The sequence below is a fragment of the Myotis lucifugus genome, unplaced genomic scaffold (genome assembly GCF_000147115.1).
Source record: "Myotis lucifugus unplaced genomic scaffold, Myoluc2.0 scaffold_195, whole genome shotgun sequence".
Taxonomy (NCBI): domain Eukaryota; kingdom Metazoa; phylum Chordata; class Mammalia; order Chiroptera; family Vespertilionidae; genus Myotis; species Myotis lucifugus.
In genome coordinates, this window is record NW_005871243.1 from 1580209 (window position 1) to 1602684 (window position 22476).

At 36.4% G+C, this 22476-nt stretch overlaps 1 protein-coding gene and 1 pseudogene across 15 annotated transcripts in view; one reads left to right on the top strand and one right to left on the bottom strand.

The window, feature by feature from the left end:
• Nucleotides 1-22476, bottom strand: part of LRRFIP2 (LRR binding FLII interacting protein 2) — a 105849-nt gene that overhangs the window by 40224 nt on the left and 43149 nt on the right. For 2 of the 15 annotated variants that reach the window (XM_023760892.1, XM_023760891.1), the window contains exons 4-5: nucleotides 20365-20421; nucleotides 20230-20274 (exon numbers count right to left, since the gene is read on the bottom strand). The exons of 10 other annotated variants lie outside the window; for them this stretch is intronic. In XM_023760892.1, coding sequence (XP_023616660.1) covers nucleotides 20230-20274; nucleotides 20365-20421 — 102 coding nt within the window. Of the gene's footprint in view, nucleotides 1-1850; nucleotides 1941-5215; nucleotides 5282-7633; nucleotides 7691-8146; nucleotides 8195-9059; nucleotides 9105-9185; nucleotides 9237-10794; nucleotides 10870-12282; nucleotides 12349-13736; nucleotides 13779-16978; nucleotides 17048-20229; nucleotides 20275-20364; nucleotides 20422-22476 lie in introns of all 15 variants that reach the window. 3 more of the 15 variants (XM_014462926.2, XM_023760889.1, XM_023760890.1) reach the window with 3 other exon arrangements.
• Nucleotides 19758-19885, top strand: LOC111827627 (annotated as a pseudogene).

Below are 22476 nucleotides of genomic sequence, written 5' to 3' on the forward strand. Positions count from 1 at the left end.
TTATGTGATTAGGTATATAGCATGATTTGCTATACATACAAGCCATGTATATTGTGTGTATGTATATCAAGTCATTGTATTATACACCTTAAATATGTACAATTTTTATTTTAAAACTTGTAAATAAATCAAAATAATTACCCGGGGAAAGAAAAATTGTATTTAATTAGTAGGGGCAAGGGGAGATTTTTTTTAAATTGTCAACATTTTCACTTCTGTGTGGTCACTAAAATAAATTGCCAAGAAATACATGTAATGCCCTAGCCGGCTAGGCTCAGCATATAGAGCGTCAGCCTGCGGACTGAAGGGTCCCAGGTTCGATTCCGGCCAAGGGCACATGCCTGGGTTGCGGGCTCGATCCCCAGTAGGGGGTGTGCAGGAGGCAGCCGATCAATGATTCTCTCTCATCATTGATATTTCTATCTCTCTCTCCCTCTCCCTTCCTCTCTGAAATCAATAAAGAAATATATTTTAAAAAAAAAGAAATACATGTAAGAACTACATGACCACTAATTCAGACATCACAAATTAGAGGCTAGCAGAATTAAGTTTTTAAGAGATAAAGTAAACACAATAAATTAAATTTGTTTACATCTTGATAAAAACAGAAGGTACTACGTGAATCAGAAAAAGGCATTATTTCAGGGGAATCAGAAAAAGGCATTATTTCAGGGGAATCAAGAAAAGGCATTATTTCAGGGGAATCAGAAAAGGGCATTATTTCAGTCTTCTAACTGTATGCAGAGATTCCTTGATCTGACCCAGGGTGAGATGGAACTGTTACACAGCCAGGTTTGAGAGCCAACAATGCAGAATACTTACAGACTACACTTAAAATTACTTTCTGTGATTAAAGTCATTCAGAAATAGCTATTTAAATATAATCCGTGATGTGCTGAACATAAATAATTATCTCTCCATTAAAAAACTAACTTTCCTGTGAAGAAACACTGCCTCTCCTCTGCTTCAAAGTGCTTGACAATCAGGAGCGTGCTGGTCCAAGGGCAAACAACACTAAAGCCAGCGACAGGGGTAATAAGGGGTAATAGGCTGTTAGATAAACCAGGCAAGTGGAGAGCTGCTGGGGGGGGGGGGGGCGGGTTTCCTTCATTAAGACAAGTGCCCCACGGCATCTACTGGACAGTCCTCCCTAAAGTCAGTCCATGATGAATGTGAAAACAGTGGATAGGCATTTCTTCACAGCAATGCTATAATCCAAATGTTTAAGATCTATTCAGATTCTTCCCAGTTACTATAAATTAGTGACACTTTACTAAGTAGTATATTTTATTGTTCAACCTCTAAAGTTCACCCAGAACTTTATAGATGCATGAAAGCAAAAAGGGAAGAAAAATTTTAAGATCAATCAGAAATATCTAAATATGGGCTAGGTATTAGATGGTTTTAAGGAATTGTTTTAAATTTCATTAGGTAAAATAACGGTATAGTGAGTGTGAAAAAACTTCTCAAAAGTTCAGTAGAGAGACATACTGAACTATTTATTGGGAAATGACACGATGAATGGGATTTGCTTTAATATAATTCAGGGGGGAAAGGAGGGCAAGGGGAAGAAAAAGATGAAACAAAATTGGCAAAATACTGGTAACTGCTGCAGCTGCTGATGGGTTTTCTTTTTTTATGGGGGAAATTTTCAACAGAAAAGTTTTTTAAAAATCAGAACATATCAATATATACATTCCAAAACAAAACAAGTAACTGTATTTCATGCTAGTGTGTTCAAATAAATATTTCCTGGGCAGTAAAGTGAGTTCCTAGTTTTAAAACAGCTAACATATTAGACTTTAGTTACACGCCTGAGACAACATAAGCACCCCATGCAATCCACTCACGCTGCTCAAATCCAGGACACTGGCATCATCCACCTCAGAGACAAAGCTCCCCCTGCGATTGGAGCGACTGAAATAATCAGCAGCAGAAACCTTTCAGTCGGGAAAAAATGAGATGATTTAGAAGTTAAGAAAAGAGAGAAAAGATAAGAACACTGGCATATGGGGGGAAAGTCTTTATGGTGTGTGATAAAGTATCATGAAATGAAATGAGGAAAACTACCGCAATTAGCCTACTCTAAAAAGTAAAGAGGAAACGTAAAGGGCTTCCTAAATAAAATCCCAGCTCCCTCAAATAAGCTTTATTCATCCCAATGGGAGTTCTATACAGATCACGTGCTGCCTGAGGCCAGCACACTCTCCTGTGTTTAAGACATGTATCTCCAGGAGGATTCTAGTATAATATCTACCTAAAGCCTCTACTACATTTCACACATTTATTATCCATTATAACTATCAACTTTGTTAAGCAAATACATGCTGAATGCAAAATTATTTTTGCATTATCCCATTTCCACAGTTCCCTCTAAAGACCTGGAACTGCAGAACACAATAATGAAAGAAGTACATGGCCTCCTTAGGTTCCCCAAACACCCAGTCATTTCCCACCTTAGACTCTGGCACTGACTGGGGAAGCTCTTCCAGCTCTTCAAGCAGCTGGCGCCTCACATTTCACATCTCAGCTCAAAGGTCACTTCCCCCAGAGAACCCTTCTCTATCCAAAGGGACACAGACACACATACACCACACCCTCAGTGTTGCCTATCTTATCACCTGCTTGTTCTCCTCACAGTCCCAGGGCTGCTTTCTTTCTGTTCCTTTCTTTACTAGTTTATTTTCTATTTCTTTCACTAGGATATAAGCTCCATGAAGTCAGAAATCTGGGCTGGCTTATCCTTATTCCCAGCACTTAACACAGTGCCTTGCATATAATAGGTACTTCATAAACATTTGTTGAATTAATAAATGACATTTTTTCCCTCACTCATCAGCTATTCCTTACCTCAGCTTGGACCACCTTGCTTAAAAACTCTTCCATTCTCTGGGGACCCAGTGCCCCCGAGCCCTCTGCTGCCCTCGCTGGGCCACCAGCAGCCGGGCCCACTATAAGTATATATTATATATAATGCAAAGAAAGGTAAATGGTCTTACAGAGGAAAAAAACAAAACAAAACAACCTCTTCCCTTCCAGGAAAGAAATATGGAAGCCCATCCACAGAGACAAAGAAGGCTTACAACTATAAAGTTTTGCCAAGGGTTAATATGATCAAGCAGTAATAACTTTATTCATAGTAACAGTAATACTTGTTTGATTTACAAATACCTAATATTTTATTTGTACCTACTGTCTTAGAATTTTGAGTTATTTTCTATATAGTAATTCATTTAATCCATATATTAAGCCTACCTACAAAAATATTAACATCCATTCTAAAAATAAAAAAACTGACATTACCCCAGCCAGTGTGGCTCAGTGGTTCAATGTCAACCTATGAACCAGGAGGTCACTGTTCGATTCCCCGTCAGGGCACATGACCAGGTTGTAGGCTCGATCCCCAAAGTGGGGCATGCAGAGGCAGTCAATCAATGATTCTCTCTTATCATTAATGTTTCTATCTCTCTCCCTCTCCCTTCTTCTCTGAAATCAATAAAAATATATTTTAAAAAAGAAAAAAGAGAAGAAACTGAAATTAACACACTAATAAGTTGTAAAAGTGGTTCAGGCCCAGGCACCATTATTTTAAAGTCCCTCTCTTTCTATTAAGAAGTACAAATCAGGGCACATGCCCAGGTTGCGGGTTCGATCCCCAGTAAGGGGCATGTAGGAGGCAGCCGATTGATGATGCTTCTCACAGATGTTTCTATCTCTCTATCCTTGTCTTTTCCTCTCTCTCTAAATATCAATAAAAACATATTATTTAAAAAAATACAATTATAAAAATAGTCATAGGGATGTAAAGTACAGCATAGGGAATATTGTTAATAATATTTTAGTACCTATGTATAGTGTCAGATGGGTACTAGACCTTTTGGGGTGATCAATTCATAAAGTATATAAATGTCTAATCACTATGTTGTACACCTGAAACAGTGTCAACTGTAATTGAAAATTTAAAAAATAATTTTATTATAAAAAATAATAAAATCCCTGACTTTCTACCCCATCGCTTTTTGAGGTGCTTTCAGATAGATGTTTTGGACTTTTCTTTCTCCTTCAGCTTTGAGTGTGAGCATTAAATTGGCTTGCTAATGGACCAGAACTGCCTTTAATTAGACTGCTGGGTTTTTTGTGTGGTTTTTTTTTTTAATCCTCACCCAAGGATATTTTTCATTGATGTTTAGAGAGTGGGAGGGGGTGAGATATATAGAGAGAAACATCGATGTGAGAGAGACACACTGATTGGTTGTCTCCTGCATGCACCCGACCAGGCCTGGCCTGGGGAGGAGCCTGCAACCTAGGCACATGTCCTTGACTGGAATCAAACCGGGGACCCTTCAGTCTGCAGGTCAACACTCTATCCACTGAGCCAAACCGGCTAGGGCTAGACTGCTGTTGTTTTGTCTTGTTTTTCACAACAAATCTCACAAACACTTAGTGTTTCCTTCTCTATGAAACTTCAAGTTTACAATCTTTCATAAAACACAACTTATTAAATGGCCTTCTTCTATTTTTCTTTAAGGAATTCTAGCCTCTTAGTTATTGGGCTCTTTTTTCTAGCTCTAAGCTGACACATCATCCTCACCAATGTACTTTTCAAATTAATTATTAAATAAAGCAAAAATGTCATCAGCTCCATAAAACTTCCAGCTTTATTGAGAGTAACCTGAAATTATATAATTATTTTAACACAGCTATTTTTTGTCTTTACAATTATTACGCTAATTGAATTCTAAGACCAGAATTTTAAAATTTTGCCATCAGAATCTCTTAAAAAGTTCACACGTCTTAAAAGTTGTATAAACAATGGTTGAATACACAACAAAGAAAGAGGCTGATGGCCACATGCTTTATATTCCATAGTTATGAGTTTTATACAATGTGGAAACATTAATTTTGCGTGAGAAATTGTTTTTGGTTCAATGTGCATATAAATATGCATAAAACAGCAACAAAGAATAAAAAGAGAAAATCTTTTTATGACTAACACAGAAGAGGTGTGAAGAAGCAAGTTAGTAATAAAAGGTTATGTAGCCAGAGAATATGTACTGTCAGAAACACATTTTTGAAGGCAACTTATTCAGATAAGTTAAATCGGAAGAAAATGCTCATTTTGTCAAATACAAATTTCATTTTCCCACAGGTGTCACGTGATCCACAATGGCGCGATTTTAAAATTTGTGTGTGTTTGCATGCAAACCACGCTCACCGCACTCTCCCTTCGCCGGCGACTGGAACAACCAGAAGATGCAATACTTGCAGTGTCGTCGATAAACTATAGATATTAAACGCAGATAATGAAAAAGATGCAATTTCACTACAGTTCGTACATGATTGTGAGTATATTAGGTAAGGTTTTGGGAAGCATTCACACACTCTCTATGAGCATTATAATTGGCACCACCTACTGTGCACCATTAAATAAAAAAGCTGTTTCAAGATATAATGAACGATCATTAAAAATAAAAAACATTTCCAATATGCACAAAGAATAAAATAGTACTTTATCTTTTATTTAAGTTAAAGAAAAAGGGAGTGGGAGGCATGTGTAAACCAGCCAAATCCAGCTTTCATGCTTTTAAAACCTTTAGGCTCTTTGGGATCCCATTAGGATCAATAGATATATTTACTGTTTTAGTTTGAGAACTTTAAAAAATATTTTCAAGTGAACTAAGTCAAAAACAGAATTTCCTACCAGTATTACACTGAAATGATGTTCTTATTTTCCTTTATTCATTCCTAAGCCAACTAGTGAAGACATTTCTATCATCACCCTACACTCTTCTTCCTGTTTCACCAGCAGTACAAGACTCATGCTCAGTATGTGTAGGTTATCTCCATTCTGACATCACTAAGAAACCATTCTGGTATCACTAAGATAATAACTCTGAACCCAACTTGCAAATGAAACAGTATCTAGCCAGCACACAAGGACAAGATTCTATACTTGATGAAAACTTATTTATAATAACTTTGTTTGCAAGAGGCCATCATACTTGAGACATTAAAAATGCTACCAGGCCCAAGAACTGCCAAGTAGAATTTTATTAGAGGGTGGATTAAAAGTACACTTCCTTCCTATGTGAAAAGGCTTTTATCTTCTTAAATATCTCTGAGTAATTTTTTGTGCGTTTAGGAGTAGAATTCTTGAGAAGTGCCACTTGGAAATGGCAGGAGGATTGAGCCAAACATATATGTGTAAGAAAGCCCATATAGCTCATATATTCCACTCAACAAAGTAACATGTGTTGACCATTAAGAAACTGCTTTAGTAATTTCTTCAATTTTGACACTGCCAAGAATAACAAGGTAGCTCCTAAAGTCATAATTTGCTATTGGAACTGTAAGTTAGTACAGTCTTTTTGGTGGGCAATATGGCACGATACATAATTAAATGCATATACTCTTTGATCTCCCCATTTCATGATTAGCAATTTACCTTGAAGATCTACTCATAGAAGTACACAAAAATATATAAGAATGTTCATTGTACAAGTGTCTGTAGTAGCAAAAATCTCACAGCCTGAATTTCCAACATTAGGAAAAATAATTTTTTAAATGTACAGCCCATGCACTAATGGAATAATATATCACCATTAAAAAGAATGTGCTGGCTCCAGCCAGTTTTGCTCCGTGGATAAAGCGTTGGCCCAGATTCGATTCCAGTCAAGGGCACATGTTCAGGTTGTAGGTTCAATTCTCAGTAGGGGGTGTGCAGGAGGCAGCCAATCAATGATTCTCATCATCGGTGTTTCTATCTCTCTCACCTCTCCCTTCCTCTCTGAAATCAATTTTTTAAAAAAAGGAAAGAATGTCCTGACATAAAATTAACTCTAAGAGGCATTCAGTGAAAAAGTAAGGAAAGTGGTTTACTTTTTAAAAAAATCTTTTAAATTAAAAAAAAAAGAAATGATTCTATGTATTAATACAAAGATACTTTAAATAAATAAAACAAATGAGGAGCAAGTATATGTGAGTCTATGTACATACTGTTCAAATAAAGAATACTCACATATTCATAAAATATCTTTGAAAGGACATACAAGTACAGAGGCTGTGTTTGAGGAATGGAAATAGAGGGGAAAGGTGAGGGGACTTTTACTTAGGACTTTTCTTGAGCTAATATTACTTTTACAAATTAAGAAAAAAACCTTTAATATTGCAGAACGATTAGATGATTAGAATTGTTGCAGTTTTGTCTTTTATGGAACAATTCTTAAAAGTTGACTGGTTTTATTTCTTCTCCCACCCCGCTGATTAAAGCACTGGCAAGCAAGTGAAACGGCTCAATGCAGGAAACAGAGATGTAAAGAGAAACAGAGGGTAGCCGACTCAGATACTAAACTATGACCACCGAAGACACAAGAAGTTCCACACAAATGACAAATATAAATTTAGAAAAAATTCTAATGACACTGATTCCAGACTCATTTAAGAAATTACATGCTAAGTCACATTCATACAGAAACCACCAATTAGGACAAATTAGTACTGGAGTTTGTGTACTGAAGGAAAACGACAATCCATGCATCAGAGAGTGAAACACACCACATCCTCAATATTCTAAACTGTGAGTACAGATTAACCAAAGGTCTCTACAAAGCATGCAAAGAGGCCAAGTGCTCACCACAGGACTGCTTCGGGCTGAACTTGTTCTTGATGAGTAATAACTGTATTCAGATGGCTATAAAGTTTCCAAGAAGAAAGGTTTTATAATAGTGATCAGCTCCTTGTCCTGCTGGGAATGTATTAGTGACCTTGGACCTTACTAGCTCCTGGCTCTCAGGGTTAAGGTTACCCTTATTCCCTGGTCTGGGATTCCACCTCACTCCCACCCTCAAGATCTGCTAACCCAAGGCAGGAGGGAAGAGGGGGTGGGGTGCCCTGAGAAGCACCACTCTCATCCTCTTCCTGAGGAACTGATGAACAAGAAAAGAGGTTCTCTATTTATATCCCTCACACTTTAAGATGATTTCCAACAGGCACTTTCTCACAGCTTAGGTGAGAGTCACAATTGGCTAGCTGATGGATCGCAGCTTATAGAGTAATTACAGTTCAGATTAAATGACCTTTTCTTTGTAAGTAAACTGTGCCCACCTACACATCACTCTCCTCACCACCTCCCCCCGGTTAGACTTACAGTTCGAGAACCATAAGGGTTATATAGTCCACCATCATACAAGGACACCTAAAGAAGAAAGGAAATACCATGTATCTATTCAGCATCAAAGTTATTTGGAAAATGTCCTAACTTCTCTGTAGTACTCGGTTCCAAAAAAGTTTTGAAGAATGGTTTAAGTGTACAGCCTCCCAAGGTGAAGACTGTGAAGGTGATAACATTCGTTTTCATGCATAAATTCCTGCATTAAAACAAGTCTCATTAAAACTTTAAGCTCACACTTCATTTAAGAAGCACACTGGTTACGGTATTTCCTTTAATCATCATGTCATGAAACTAAGAGAACTAACATTTATGAATTTATCCTTTCAAAAGAGGACACACAGCAGAAAAGGTGAGGTCCAAAGCATTTTGTCCCCTGTCACAATAAAATTAAGTTATAAAGCCTCAGATTCCCAGCCCACTAGAACAGGCTATACACAACAAACAACAGCTTGAAAGCGACCAACTCATAGCTCGCATATTACAAAGAGCTAATGTTTTGCTTTTCAGTCAGCTTGCTTTATTAGAGCCTAGTATTAATGTGGCCAAGACCACAGCTGTCCCAAAGAGAACTATGACATCCCAGGCATGGACGGCCATCTCACAAAAGTAGGCAAATGTAATGGGCTCATGCAAATCTATCTTCTCAATAGGAAACCAATCCTAAGCAAGAACCTACTAACACCAGCGGTATTTACCACTGTGAAGAGAATATGCTTATTTTTACTCCCCTAAAGTTTTGTATTTTAAGCAGAAGCCGCACATTCTGCAGTGCACATCACATTAAAGCCATGTGTCCTTCACTATTCTGGAGGAAAGATGTCAAGCCAGAGTCAGCACTACGGCAACGGCCCTACCAGGAATACACAGGTTGGAAGAGGAAGATACAAACCAGACTGGCACTTTTCAGCAGACCAGAATTTGCAATAGGGGAGGCCTATGAAAAAAGCACATGATTTAACCCAAAGAAAAGCAGCTGGTAGCTTTGAAGGCAACACACTCCTTAGAAAGTACTAACCCTGGTACTCTTAGACGTCGCCAGAGGGTCACTGTACAGGGAAGAAGACTGCTAAGAAACAAAAACAAAACAAAATAATTGAGGTTTAAGTGTATGGCCTTATACAGAAACAGAGAGAGAATGAATTGCTCTCACCATCATGAGAGCAGAAAACTTATGTTTACTTCACACTCCGTAATTCATTAGCAACTCCTGAGTGCTTAAAGTACTTAATGCATAAAGTGAGAAAAACTTCATCATTAGTAATTGTTTTAAATAGGAAATTTTTTTTTAAATACGTTTATTGATTTTTTACAGAGAGGAAGGGAGAGGGATAGAGAGTAAGAAACATCGATCAGCTGCCTCCTGCACACCCCACATCAGGGATGTGCCCGCAACCAAGGTACATGCCCTTGACCAGAATCGAACCTGGGACCCTTGAGTCTGCAGGCCGACGCTCTATCCACTGAGCCAAACTGGTCAGGGCTAAATAGGAATTTTAAGGGATAAGAAAGAAAAACACTGGGAATCGTTCTATATGAATGTGTTTAAGTCCCATTGGTCTCTGAACATTAATGTTAGGAGATGGGACAGCACACTAAGAAAAGTCTCAGGGAACGAGGGCCATGGCACAGGGCGTGTGGCAAACTGGCCACATTTCAGCCACCAGCAGCTCCTGGGATATTTTCAGTGATCTCATGACACATGCCAAATGGCCTTAGCCTTATTATTGGGGAACCAGAAAAATGAGCTCTGAGTTATCGCTATAAACACTCTTTTCCAAGTGTTTGAAAAAGATTAGAGAAATGTGTATTTCAAAACAAGCCATGGACAAAGTGCCTTCCTTAGTTTAATCAGTTAAGTGTACTGGTCACAATGAATCCAGACACTACCAAGGCACAGCATTTCTTAAAAAGGAATTAAATCTCTCTTTTCCTGATGTCATTTGAAGACATAATTTTCAGTTCTTTTTTACCAAGCCTAAACAGACATGGAAAATAAAAGTATCTAAGTTGTGTGTGCAGGCTTGGACAACTGAAGTATTTTAAATGTACTGTGTGCCATGTATTTGAGGTGTTTTAAATGTATGGTGTGCCAAATGCCCTGAAAAAAAAAAAAAGATTCTAATATTGAACAAATAATCACATTCTTCCCATTCCATTTATAGTGTAAATTTTCACATGTAAGCTGTTACTAAAAGGGCATCCACATGTGTACTGATGCCTACAACTTATTCTGACATGCATCCCCCCAAAAACTGAATTAATGGATGAATGAATAGAAGGACAGTGAGATAATTATATGATAAAGGAAACAGAGTAAAATGTTAATGTAGAATCTAAATGGTAGTTACTAAGTGGTTACTACATAATTCTGTGAACTTTTTTGTGTTAAATATTTTTCATTAGAAAAAATTGGGGGGAAATGGTACTCATTTGCAAGCACGGTGATTCAATAGTTCCCACAGTTTAAATTTACACTCACACAAACTATATGAATTCAGTTACCACAAACTAGTATGCACACAACCATTCACAGGTTAGTTTTAACTAGTCAAAAGGCAAAATAGAAGATTACAAATGTGTTAAAGTTGGATAAAACACACGAAGACAAAAACCTGTGGACAAACCCGAGTGTAGTAGGCAGAGCTGGGTTTGCTATGTCTAAGACTGCTATAGTTTCTCTGGTCAAAGTAGAGGCCGCTCTGCAAAAACCAAATTAAACACATTTTTCTTAAGTTAAATGTTGTTAATTTAACAACATATAAAGGCAAAATCTGATATTGCCAAACCCTATATCTCCAAAACCACAACTTAAGGTTAACTGTTTGCAAACTAAGTACTTACTCATTTTTACTGTAAAAACAAGATTATAAACCCACAAGCAAAACTGAATGGAAATAATAAGTGATATATTCTCATGTTATCCTCAGGAATGTCCTTGAAAAACCCAGGACAACTGAATAATTACCACTTTTTAAATCCACTTGGCAATGACACAGGTATTATTAAACAGTCATTTTTTCCAAGCTTCTCCTAGTCCCATTATTTGTCAAAATAAACTGATCAAATTAAATTATCAGAGAGAAAGAGAGAGCACACTAAATATGGTTTGGTCTAAACCATCTATGGAGGTTAATTTTCGATACACTATACAAAACAGTAATTTTATGTATTGTGGTGAAATTTCTCTAACTTCTCCAGCCATCTTTTTTGTCCAAGGTTAAGGAAATTTAGGCAATCCCTGACTCCTTCCCCACCCCTGCCGCTCCTGGCCGTACCTTCCTGTACCACACCCTCAAGGAGGCCCCATGACTCACCTCTCCTCAGAGCTCCCAATACTCCACCCTCCAGGGCTTCTCAATGAAGTCCTCTCCATTAAATTCCTTCCTCCCTCTCCTTTCTACCAGCCAAGGTCTCCTGACCCTCTCTCCACCCCAGTAATGGTCAGAGCAGGGAGCTTGGAACTACACTTCCTCCGGCAGTACTGTGCAGCCTAACAGGAAAGAAGTGTTCCTAGCACCCCAAATGGGCATTCTGGATTACCCCCCACACACACACACACACAGAAATGTTGCTCAGCAATGTGGCTGGAATGGAGAGCACTATTAGTTATGCAACTTAATTATATTGTAAGTTAAAAGTTTTCTGCAAGACAGCACGGGAACTCTGCCATCACATGCCTTAATGTTTCTACCAGAAAATTCATTCCAACTTCCCAAAATCTGACCTACTAACAAACTTTCAGAATGAAACCTATTTGTGAGTTTGGTACGGCCTATAGTACCACAACTAAATCAATTTAAATTTATTAGTGAGGTATATTCCAAAGGACAGATCATAAATGAAAATATGCTGTTAATGAACTTCTTGTGATGAACACCTTCCTAACTCTAGTCCCTGGGGTTAACATATATTAACTTAATATTAATTCTTATAAATTTAAACAAATTTATTTTTAAATAAGGTTCTGATAAACCATGTTTCAGTATATTATCAAATTTCAATGATGCCTTAGGAGCACACCAAAGCAGTCATAATTCTTAAGTTCCCTAAAAGTAAGCAGTAAATTTTACAGCAGCACAACATACTGTGACAGGAGACAAAACAGAACTAACCAGTGGGTCTTTATGGGAACCAGAAGATCTCTTCTTCATTCCATAAGAGTGACTGTAAGAATGATTCTGGAAATACATTTTTTAAGTTAAATATTTGAAGATTAATGATCATACAATGAAGTTTGAAAATAATTTAATAAAGTTACAGACAGAAAGGTCCACATGAGATACAGAGTAATCTACATGCAATTCCATCTGTTAGTAAGTGATCCACTGAACTTGACTGCTAAGGTATACCACCTCTCTACACATGGGCATTTCCCCTCCTATACCCCATGCCATCCAGCTCAGTGTCCAGCCAAAAAACAAAAACAAAAACTTAGTTAGGACACTGAGCCAGGGAGGATGTTTGTGAGGACCTTCACCCCACACCTCATTTGAGTCCCTCTATCTTCTTTATGAAGGTATAGGTGATAAGAATCGTTCTTTGGACCAACAAAAACAAGACTGAGATAACAAAGAACATGATATTGCATTGCCCCAGACGGTACTCTTAACCCCAGTGAGTGGTCCCACAGCATGCACTGCTGAGGAGTACAGAGCCAGATGGTATGGCTGTGCTGCGTAGCAGCAGCATTATTAGATAACAACCTTCTGTGAGTCCTTGGAAGATAGCACTGTCTTGATACAGAACTTCCCCTAGGAGTACAGAGTCAAGGATGTATGCGGGATACAGGAAAGCAACAGTACTAAACAGGTCAATTTGTAGACAAGAAATCCAACCTAGGTATGCACTGCTCGCCGGAAATGAGGAAGTGCAGCTAAAGTGTCCTACCTACCAACAGTCTGCTCTCGGCAAACCTACTGACATGCACAGTTGATAACGAACCAGTTATTATACACTCATTTCTCTTTTTTGAATATGTGTACCTTTCCTTTCATACAATTCCCTGGACATTTTAAAAGATGTCTTACATATTTAGTAACTCAGACAATCTATTGACATAATATTAACCAAATAAAAACATGCTATACTTGGCTAAAATGACATGCCATAAAAAAACAAACGAAATCAAGAAAAAATTAGTGTACATAACTGATGTTTCAGGAGTCATCGTCACTGCTGGGCGTTCTGTCACCTGCTAGCTGTGACACCTAGCACTAAGCACACTGAAGCCTGTGCTACCACAGCTCAGCGTCTATCAAACATGTCTATTAGGGCAATGAGCACATGCCAGCTGAACAGTCCATCATTTTAAGAAAATATATTACTACCAATCATAATATTGAAGAGGGAAGCAAATAATTTTTATCTGATTTTAAATTCTAAAAGAAAAAAATTATTCAAACGTTAAGTATGCCAAAATTGCAAAACAACAGTTTTGCTTTGTGAGTCATATGTTTCCCCCCAAACATCATAACAAAACTGTGCAAGTTAGTCACAATCCATTATTAGCATCATCAGGGGCTTATAAAGTAAAACTACATTTAACAAAAAGTCATGCACTACATACTAATGATGAAAGTCTGGGTGATCTGTCCTTGAGAGGATCATACTGGATTTCAGAGAAAGATGAAAGTTGCATTTACAAAATCAGAATTATAAAAAGGGGAAAAAATTAACATTTGCAAGTCATTAAAACTCCAAAATTATTAAACAAAAGTCCAAAATTATTAAACATAAAGGCCATTAAATGTGAATTGAAGAATAGTCCCCCACAAACTCTTTCCTAGTATAAGTTATTGCTAATATGTAAAGTTGTATTTCCCTTTCAAATAGAGAGTTCATAATCAGTAAGGAAGGCTTTAAACGCAGGAATTAAGCGTTTGGAAATCAAAAGATGTTTTACTTTGTGACTGTTACCATCATTTCCCATCCTTTGAACAAGGCAAAAACAAGGCATGGACAGGCAATGAGATAAGAGCATATCACTAATCACACTTACAAAAAGCAATGGCAGCACCAGAATAAGGGGAATTCCCCTGGACCTGCTCATGGACACCTTCCTGAGAAACTTCCCTCCTCAAGAACCTTCCTTATTAAAAATGCTGAACCAAACTAGAAAGTTGGTGAGTGCACAGCATGGAATGCACAGTATACATATAATTGTAGCATTAAATATAAACCAAAGAAAAATATGTAAAATTTATAAGATCAGAAAACTCTATTTCATGTAGAATCTTTAAGAAAATAAGATGTCCTGCCCTCACCGGTTTGGCTCAGTGGATAGAGCGTCAGCCTGCGGACTGAAGGGTCCCAGATTCGATTCCAGTCAAGGGCATGTACCTTGGTTGTGGGCATATCCCCAGTAGGGGGTGTGCAGGAAGCAGCTGATCGATGTTTCTCTCTCATTGATGTTTCTAACTCTCTATCCCTCTCCCTTCCTCTCTGTAAAAAATCAATAAAATATTTTTTTAAAAAAAATAGGATGTCCTGACCAGGTGGCTCAGTTGGTAGGAGTGTTGTCCCATACACCACAAGGTTGTGGGTTTAACTCCCAGCCAGGGCATGTACCTAGAGCTTGCAGGTTCTATCCCCAGTAGGGCGCATATGGGAGGCAACCTATGAATGTTTCTCTCTCTCTTTCCCCTTCCTCTCTCTCTCAAATCAATAAAAACATACCCTTGGATGAGGATTTTTTAAAAAAGAAAAGATAATGTGAGTACCACCACATTTGAAATCCAAAAAAATTAAATTTGTGGTTTCCTACCATTCATTTGTTAAGCATTCTAGTTTATATTTTTTAAGCAATCTTACCCAGAAGAACAATGCATATTAAAAAAGAAAAAAAGCAATGAGTAAGTTCCTCAGGTATTTTGGTAAATATATCTTTCTTCCGGCCAGCATGGCTCAGTGGTTGAGCATCGAACTATGAACCAGAAGGTCATGATTCGATTCCCGGTCAAGGCACATGCCTGGGTTGCAACCTTGATCGCCAGTGTGGGATGTGCAGGAGGCAGTTGATCACTGATTCTCTCTCATTGTTGATGTTTCTATCTCTCCCTCTCCCTTCCTCTCTGAAATCAATAAAAAAAAAAAATTAAAAAAAATATCTTTCTTTTGCAACTCTTCTACCAAGTTAGGATTTTAGGGAACAATATTGAAAACCGATCTAACGTAATGTTTTCCTAAGTGTAGGTTGCTACTAATTAGTGGGTCATGAAATCAATTTATGGGTTCAACCAGCATTTTTTAAAGATGAAATAGAAAATAGAGTTTATCGTGCACAGTAAGAATAAATATTATTTTGTAAATTTTCAATAATATGCTTCATATACAAACACACAGGCACATATCTGCATGTGTATACTGGATCACGGTGTAAAATGTATTTGTTGTAGAGGTTGCAATTTGAAAAAGTTTGAAATACTGTAGAAGACAGAATTACAAATTCTAGCTCTAATAAGGCAGTACAATAAGAGTTCAAACAAAACCAAGGTCCTCCCTTCATGCCCAATGACATGGTCATTTACAAAAAGATATCGAAAAAACCTCCCAAAATATATATTTCAATAGTATAAGGCTAAGTGATACAATTTTACCAATGGTATAAATTCAGTGAAAATGGTATTGTAATAAATATCAAAAAGTATTAGAATAAAATATCTGCATTTGCAATGCTTTTCTTATATTACTCTGAAACTAACACAGAAGGCAAGCAATAAAGAGTGTTATTACATATGTGAAAAATCTTATTTATCCAAAATTTTCTAAAATGTCTAAAGGTGTGCATTTAATATGTGTGTGTGTGTTTTTAACTGATTTCAGAGAGGAAGGGAAAGGGAGAGATAGATACATCAACAATGAGAGAGAATCATTGATCAGCTGCCTCCTGCATGCCTCCTACTGGGGATCAAGCCAGCAACCTGGGCATGTGCCCTGACTAGAAATTGAACCGTGACCTCCTGGTTCATAGGTCAATGCTCAACCACTGAGCCACACAGGCCGGGATTAAGGTGTGCACCTAGTAAATGATGTGCAATAGTAAAATGTCACTATATGGTGACATATCCCTAAAAATAAAGTTCCTTCTCGAAAGAAATTTCATTTACTTCTCTTCTCAGTCAACAAAATATCCTTTTTGTTTTAAAAAATACCATGACTAAAACATGTATTACTCAAGCCACACATCCTAGCATATAAACTATTCCATTCTCCCAACCAGATAAGTTCGCTGAAGAGAACAGTCATGTCTTATTTCTTCTCATTCTCTCTGTAGCACCAATGGCATTTTCCAAAGGCATAGGACTTAACAAGCTGAATTGAAATTAACCTATTTCAATTTTCCCTTTCTAAAATACAATGCAGAGTTCATTCAGCTGGTTTAAAAACATTGCTGAATATATCTGGTAGGGAAATCCATAATTTGGGCACCTTAATTGCTATAAGAACAACTGGGCAAAACAAGAATCCCCCTAATAAGTGACAGTTTATATTTATATTGCTTAAAAATATAATATTTCACAAAGGAGGGAAAACTGAAAATATGAAGGTCTAGCTGAAACGTTCCAAATCTGCTATTATAAGCTATCATAAAAAGTCTTTTTTTAACCTGCGATACTTGTCTGAAGGTTTTCATTTTGGAAAAACGAAAAAAAAAAAAAGATCAAAAGAAAGTATAGCAAAATGACTGTAGAAACAAAGTTCAGTAAGTGTCAATTTCTATATAAACGTACCAATACTCAAGCCCCCAGAACTCTGAGAGCAACAGTGAATGCACAATACTAACACTGCACATTTTTCTGGACTACACACCATGATGTCTTTCCTTTTGGGTATACTGGCTCTGCTCCAATGTGTCCCCGTTATGTCCTTCGATGGGCTCTTCAAAGGAATTAAAGTGTAACAGTAAATGGAAAAACACAAATTGCAAGCGTATTAAAATTATACTGAGATCATTGACACATCACCAGGAACTAATACATACAACAGTAAAAATCTCCACAGTGAGAAATACCAATGTATCCCTACAGCCCTAATTCAAGATCACCTCACTTTCTAATTTTGGCTGTCTACCTTACAGTATTTCAGTATATAAAGCAATGACTAAGATGTTTTTTAAGGCAGATTGTTTTTTAAAGCAACAAACTGTTTCATTTCTAAACTCAGGGCTTTCATTTAATCCTCCCTCCCCTAAACCTACCACTCACGGTTTTGAACTAGGTTTGCTCTTTTCATTTTTATACAGAACGCTTATAGCACTGACACCATTTCCAACCCAAACAGCTTCTGGCAGGCCACCTTTCAAGAAGGTAGTGACTGAAAGTTAATTGCACAATAGGAAACATCAAAGTCCTAAAAATACAACATAACCACATCTGCTTCACATCCAGGTACTTCTAACATTCATACATCAAATACAAAGTCCAAAAGTGTTAGACATTTAAATATATGGCTCATAAGAAAAATATTTTTAAAAAGATAGGCAGAGAAATACCAAAACCCAAAAATTTAAGCAAACTCCAATAAAATTTATGTCAGTGCTTTAGGTCATCACATTTATTTTTACAGAGAATAAAATTTGTCCACACATTCAGCTTAATGTAGATGGTAAAGATAATTTAAAAAGCAAATAATCTGATGAAAACTTAGAACTTAAAATATTATCTAGTTAAGAGGAAAAACTAATCTCAATTATATTTCTTTTAAACAATGTTATTAGTGAGCTTTCAGATTTATTGTGTAATATTTAAAATGTGCTGATGCCCTTGCTGGTTTGGCTCAGTGGATAGAGCATCAGCTTGTGGACTGAAGGGTCCTGGGTTTGATTCCAGTCAAGGGCACATGCCCAGGTTGTGGACTGGATCCCCAGTAGGGGGTATGCAGAAGGCAGCCGATCAATGATTCTTTCCCATCATTGATGTTTCTAGCTCTCTCTCCCTCTACCTTCCTCTCTGAAATTAAAAAAAAAGAAGTGCTGAATGTACACACAAACAGTATAGTACTAGAATCTCCTACAGTCTAAATTTTAATTTTAATTTTTTATTTTTTATTAATTCTCACCCAAGGATATTTTTCCATTGATTTTTAGAGAGAGTGGAAGGGAGGGGGAGAGACAGAGAGAGACACATTAATGTGAGAGAGACACATCGACTGGTTGCCTCCTGCATGCGCCCTGACCAGGGCTAGGGATGGAGCCTGCAACCTTGGTACACGCCCTTGACTGAAATCAAACCTGAGACCCTTCAGTCCGTGGGCTGACACTCTATCCACTGAGCCAAACCAGCTAGGGCTAAAATTTTTATTTATATTTAAGTTGACACACTGAATTTTTTTTAATTGGAACTTTACTCTTTTTCCCGCAGTAACAAATTTTTCGTAATTACCATAATGAATGAAATACTCTGAGAGTTCTAGTTATAACTTAAATGTATTTAATAATATAATTTCCATAAAAAGAAAATCAACTCATTACTTTATAGACACTCTGTGTAAATAATTCCCTATCAGTTTACTTTAAAATTTCTTTTTTGTTTGCAGATTTATTTTAAAGGCTCCCAAATTAGGTCAAACTTGGATGATTTTATCAGAGGTTTAAGCTAATATACAATAGTCAACTTTCTCTAAAGAACACATTCAAATTTACAAATAACCAGCTTGATAATAACTGTGTGAAACTTCATCAATCAACATTATAATGGAAAGCAAAGGAAAAAGCCAGACATTTTTAAAAAGGAGGAGAAAAGAGATTATTTTCAAAGCCCTCAAAGGCATTCAACTTCTAATCTTTTGTTGACTAACTCCCTGTGTGATTCCTCTCAAAGTATGTGTGTGCACATATATAAATATGTATACACACACACACACACACACACACACACACACACATACACACACACACACACCTATCTCCAGGGAGAAAAAGTTTTTCTCCTATAAAATCATTCTGAAGCTGCTGGTTAGATTTGTATAAAGGCTTGTTAATATTATTATAAACCTAAACTTTCATAATTAACCAAAATATTTGATTCAAAAACTGGCTTACTAACTTACTCTAAAAAGACAGATTATACTCACCAAAAGTAATATAACCAGAGTAAAGAATTATTTAAGAATACAAACACATCAATAACTAACATACTGGAACATACTCAGTTCATTACAGTATATTTTTAGACATTATATAAGATGGGAAGAAAACTAGACTTAGGGGGAAATAAACAAATATAGACCTTAACATGATAGATCATTTTACTGATGAAATATCTTTGTGTAAGTATACCAAGTGCACATTAAAAGAATTGCTTTAAAGTTTAAAGCACAAATCTTTGAGAGAGATCAGTGTCTTAGCACAATATGCAAGCCTTTTTAACAAGCGATTTCCCATTTATCTTAATATACAACAATGCATGTTAAAAACTTTAGACATACTACCAAACGTTAATCAAAATGTTGAAGCATGATAATTTCTATAAACATGACAAGCAGGAATTTTTCAAATCAGTAGCTCAATTTTTCCATGTAATAAAACTATAATTAGTCACCCAAACTTCAAAATATTTATCATTTAATAAATTATTTAAAAAATATATTAATCACTTCTTGGCCTTTTGGCTAAGATCAAGCACAGGCATCTGTTCTTATCAAGTTTAACATCTGATATATCCTCTATCCGAGGACAACGTACTAAATGGTTTTTTGGAGCAAGGGGAAAAAATTTTTTTAAATATGAAAGTAGGAAAAATCGGAAAAAACCATGCAGATGTCATTCTATAAAATCAATCTTATTATTTTGCAATAATTTTTTAAAATCAAAGGTCCTTTTATAAAAAATAGATGAAGATATTTATGATTTTTAGCATTGATTTACTTATAGCAATAATTTGAGAGAAAGCATCAGTTTCCAATGAAAGAACTTTGCCAATATTTTCTTTTTTAAAAAAAAAAGGCAAAGGGGAAAAAAAGGCAAAGGAATATATGAGCATTATTTGATTGCTTAGCAATGGTGCTGCAGAAAGCTCAGACACATACGGTAAGCTTTGCTACTGTGTAAACAAAATACCAACCCTGTGACTGCCAAGACTTCGAATGGACAATGCATCCTCAACTCCCTGATAAAAATAAAAACAAAAGTTTGTGAGTGACTGCATTAAGTTAGTGAGGAAAACGTATTAGAGGCAAGTTTATAGGTTATTACAAACCAGAGATGGACGGTGATGACTGGACCGGTGGGAATACCTGGCCCTTTCTGAATCTTCCTGGGAAAGGAGAAAGTACATGGAGAATTAATCACTGAACAGAGGATTGTCTATCAGAACTACTGGGTGAAGGCAGGTCAGTTCAGAGCACAGCCGCACATTCCTTACAGCAAGCAGGTATGGACAACTCGGTTTCAAAAGCTGAGTCTGGGGCAGCCACATGCTTCAGTTGGAAAGAAAGTAGAGATCATCTTGGAAATGTTTTTAATTTAACAAGTTTATGTATGTCTGACCATTTGTAGAATGTAACCTATATATGACAAAGACAGCTCAATATACCAAGATAAAAATAAGAAAGTATTCTTAAACAGAAATTGAGTTTAGCATTAAAAAGTAGACTTTTTATCTATTTTTTTTTTCATTGTGAATGTTAGTTTATGCAAGGCAAGAAGAAATGTTTACTTTGTTAGAGATGTAGTAAGGAGACAGTGTATTGCTTTTAAAAGATTTGGGCCACAATTTTCTGCTCACTGCAAAGAATATCTTTTTTTCCTTCTCTGGAAAAGAATATCTAAATGAAATAGCCCCTGTCTGTGTATTGTTAATATGAAAAACTACTCATAATTAGAATTGAATAAACATTTTAGAATTGATAAAGTTAATAAGAGGTACGCCTTATGAAGATTGCAAAGAAAACTGGCCACACCCTAACAGTTGACTAAATTAAATGCAATTCTCAACTTTTCCATTCAGTTATTAGCATTGGAGCATTAAGTCCTGAGTCATGTGAAATCAAATAACTAGTCCTTAGAACAGTGATGGCAAACCTTTTAAGCTCAGCGTGTAAGCATTTTGAAAAACTAAACTCTGGTGCCGTGTCACATATAGAAATTTTTTGATATTTGCAACCATAGTAAAACAAAGACTTATATCTTTGATATTTATTTTATATATTTAAATGCCATTTAACAAAGAAAAATCAAGCAAAAAAATGAGTTCGCGTGTCACTTCTGACACGCATGTCATAGGTTCGCCATCACTGCCCTAGAACCTAACCAACTGAAACAGTAAGAAACTTCTGATCTTTCAGATTTTCAAAGTCCAAAGTATTAAAGTGATTTGCATTGACTAATGTCTATACACAATTGGTCCAAATGGGGTCACAGTTGGTAACAGTGATGAATCAATATCTCCAACACCCCGTGGCCATACAGCATGATTATGCAGGTATAACAAATAGATGTGGCTATGTCTGATGATTCATTTCAAATACAGAAATAGGAATTCAACTAAAACACCACACTTAATGCCTTATTTTAGTCATGACTTCGAGTATGTCATCTGCTGTGTACATTGACACATTTGATCAAATCTGTTCAGAAGTCTATTTATAAGCAACCATATGATTCAATAAGTCAATATCCAATAGGATATTCTTATCTTTAGGAAAATTCATTATTGATTTACATTTCTGTTATATAATAGACACAGGTAATCTGTAAGAAGCCAAGCAAAATTCTTCCCTCTCTTCAACTATCAGGATATACCACAAAAGTTTTGGGGGCATATGCATTAGCCCAGCAGTAGAGGTACAGTTTATTAAGTGGTGACTAGTTCTAGGCTAGTTAGCTTGGTTAGTTTAAAGAGCCTGTGCTACAAAGGCAAATTAATTCTACATGCCCCCTCCCAATATTATTTGGGATACTAGAGTGACATACATGGTTTAATGTTCAGCCTTCCTTTTATTCTGTCCTTTCTTTTCATTCCACCTACCACACAAGAGCACTTTTTAAAAACCTACCTCTAAAAAGCACATCCCACTAAAGATAAATTCATATTTATTTTCAATTATACCTATTAAAAATAATTCTAAATAAAAATACTTTATTACATATTGATATACCTCTATATTAAATAGCTTTTCTTTTTAGCCACTTTTGGAAAATGTCCTAAAAAGATTTTAAAAGACTACAGAATACAATGTAAACCCCATACAAGCCAGCTAATTTGAAATGAGAGAATATAGCTTATTTCAGTCATAAACTATACTGTAAACCAGTACTGTCTAATAGAACTCTCTATAACAATGAAAATGTTCTATGTTTGTACTGTCTA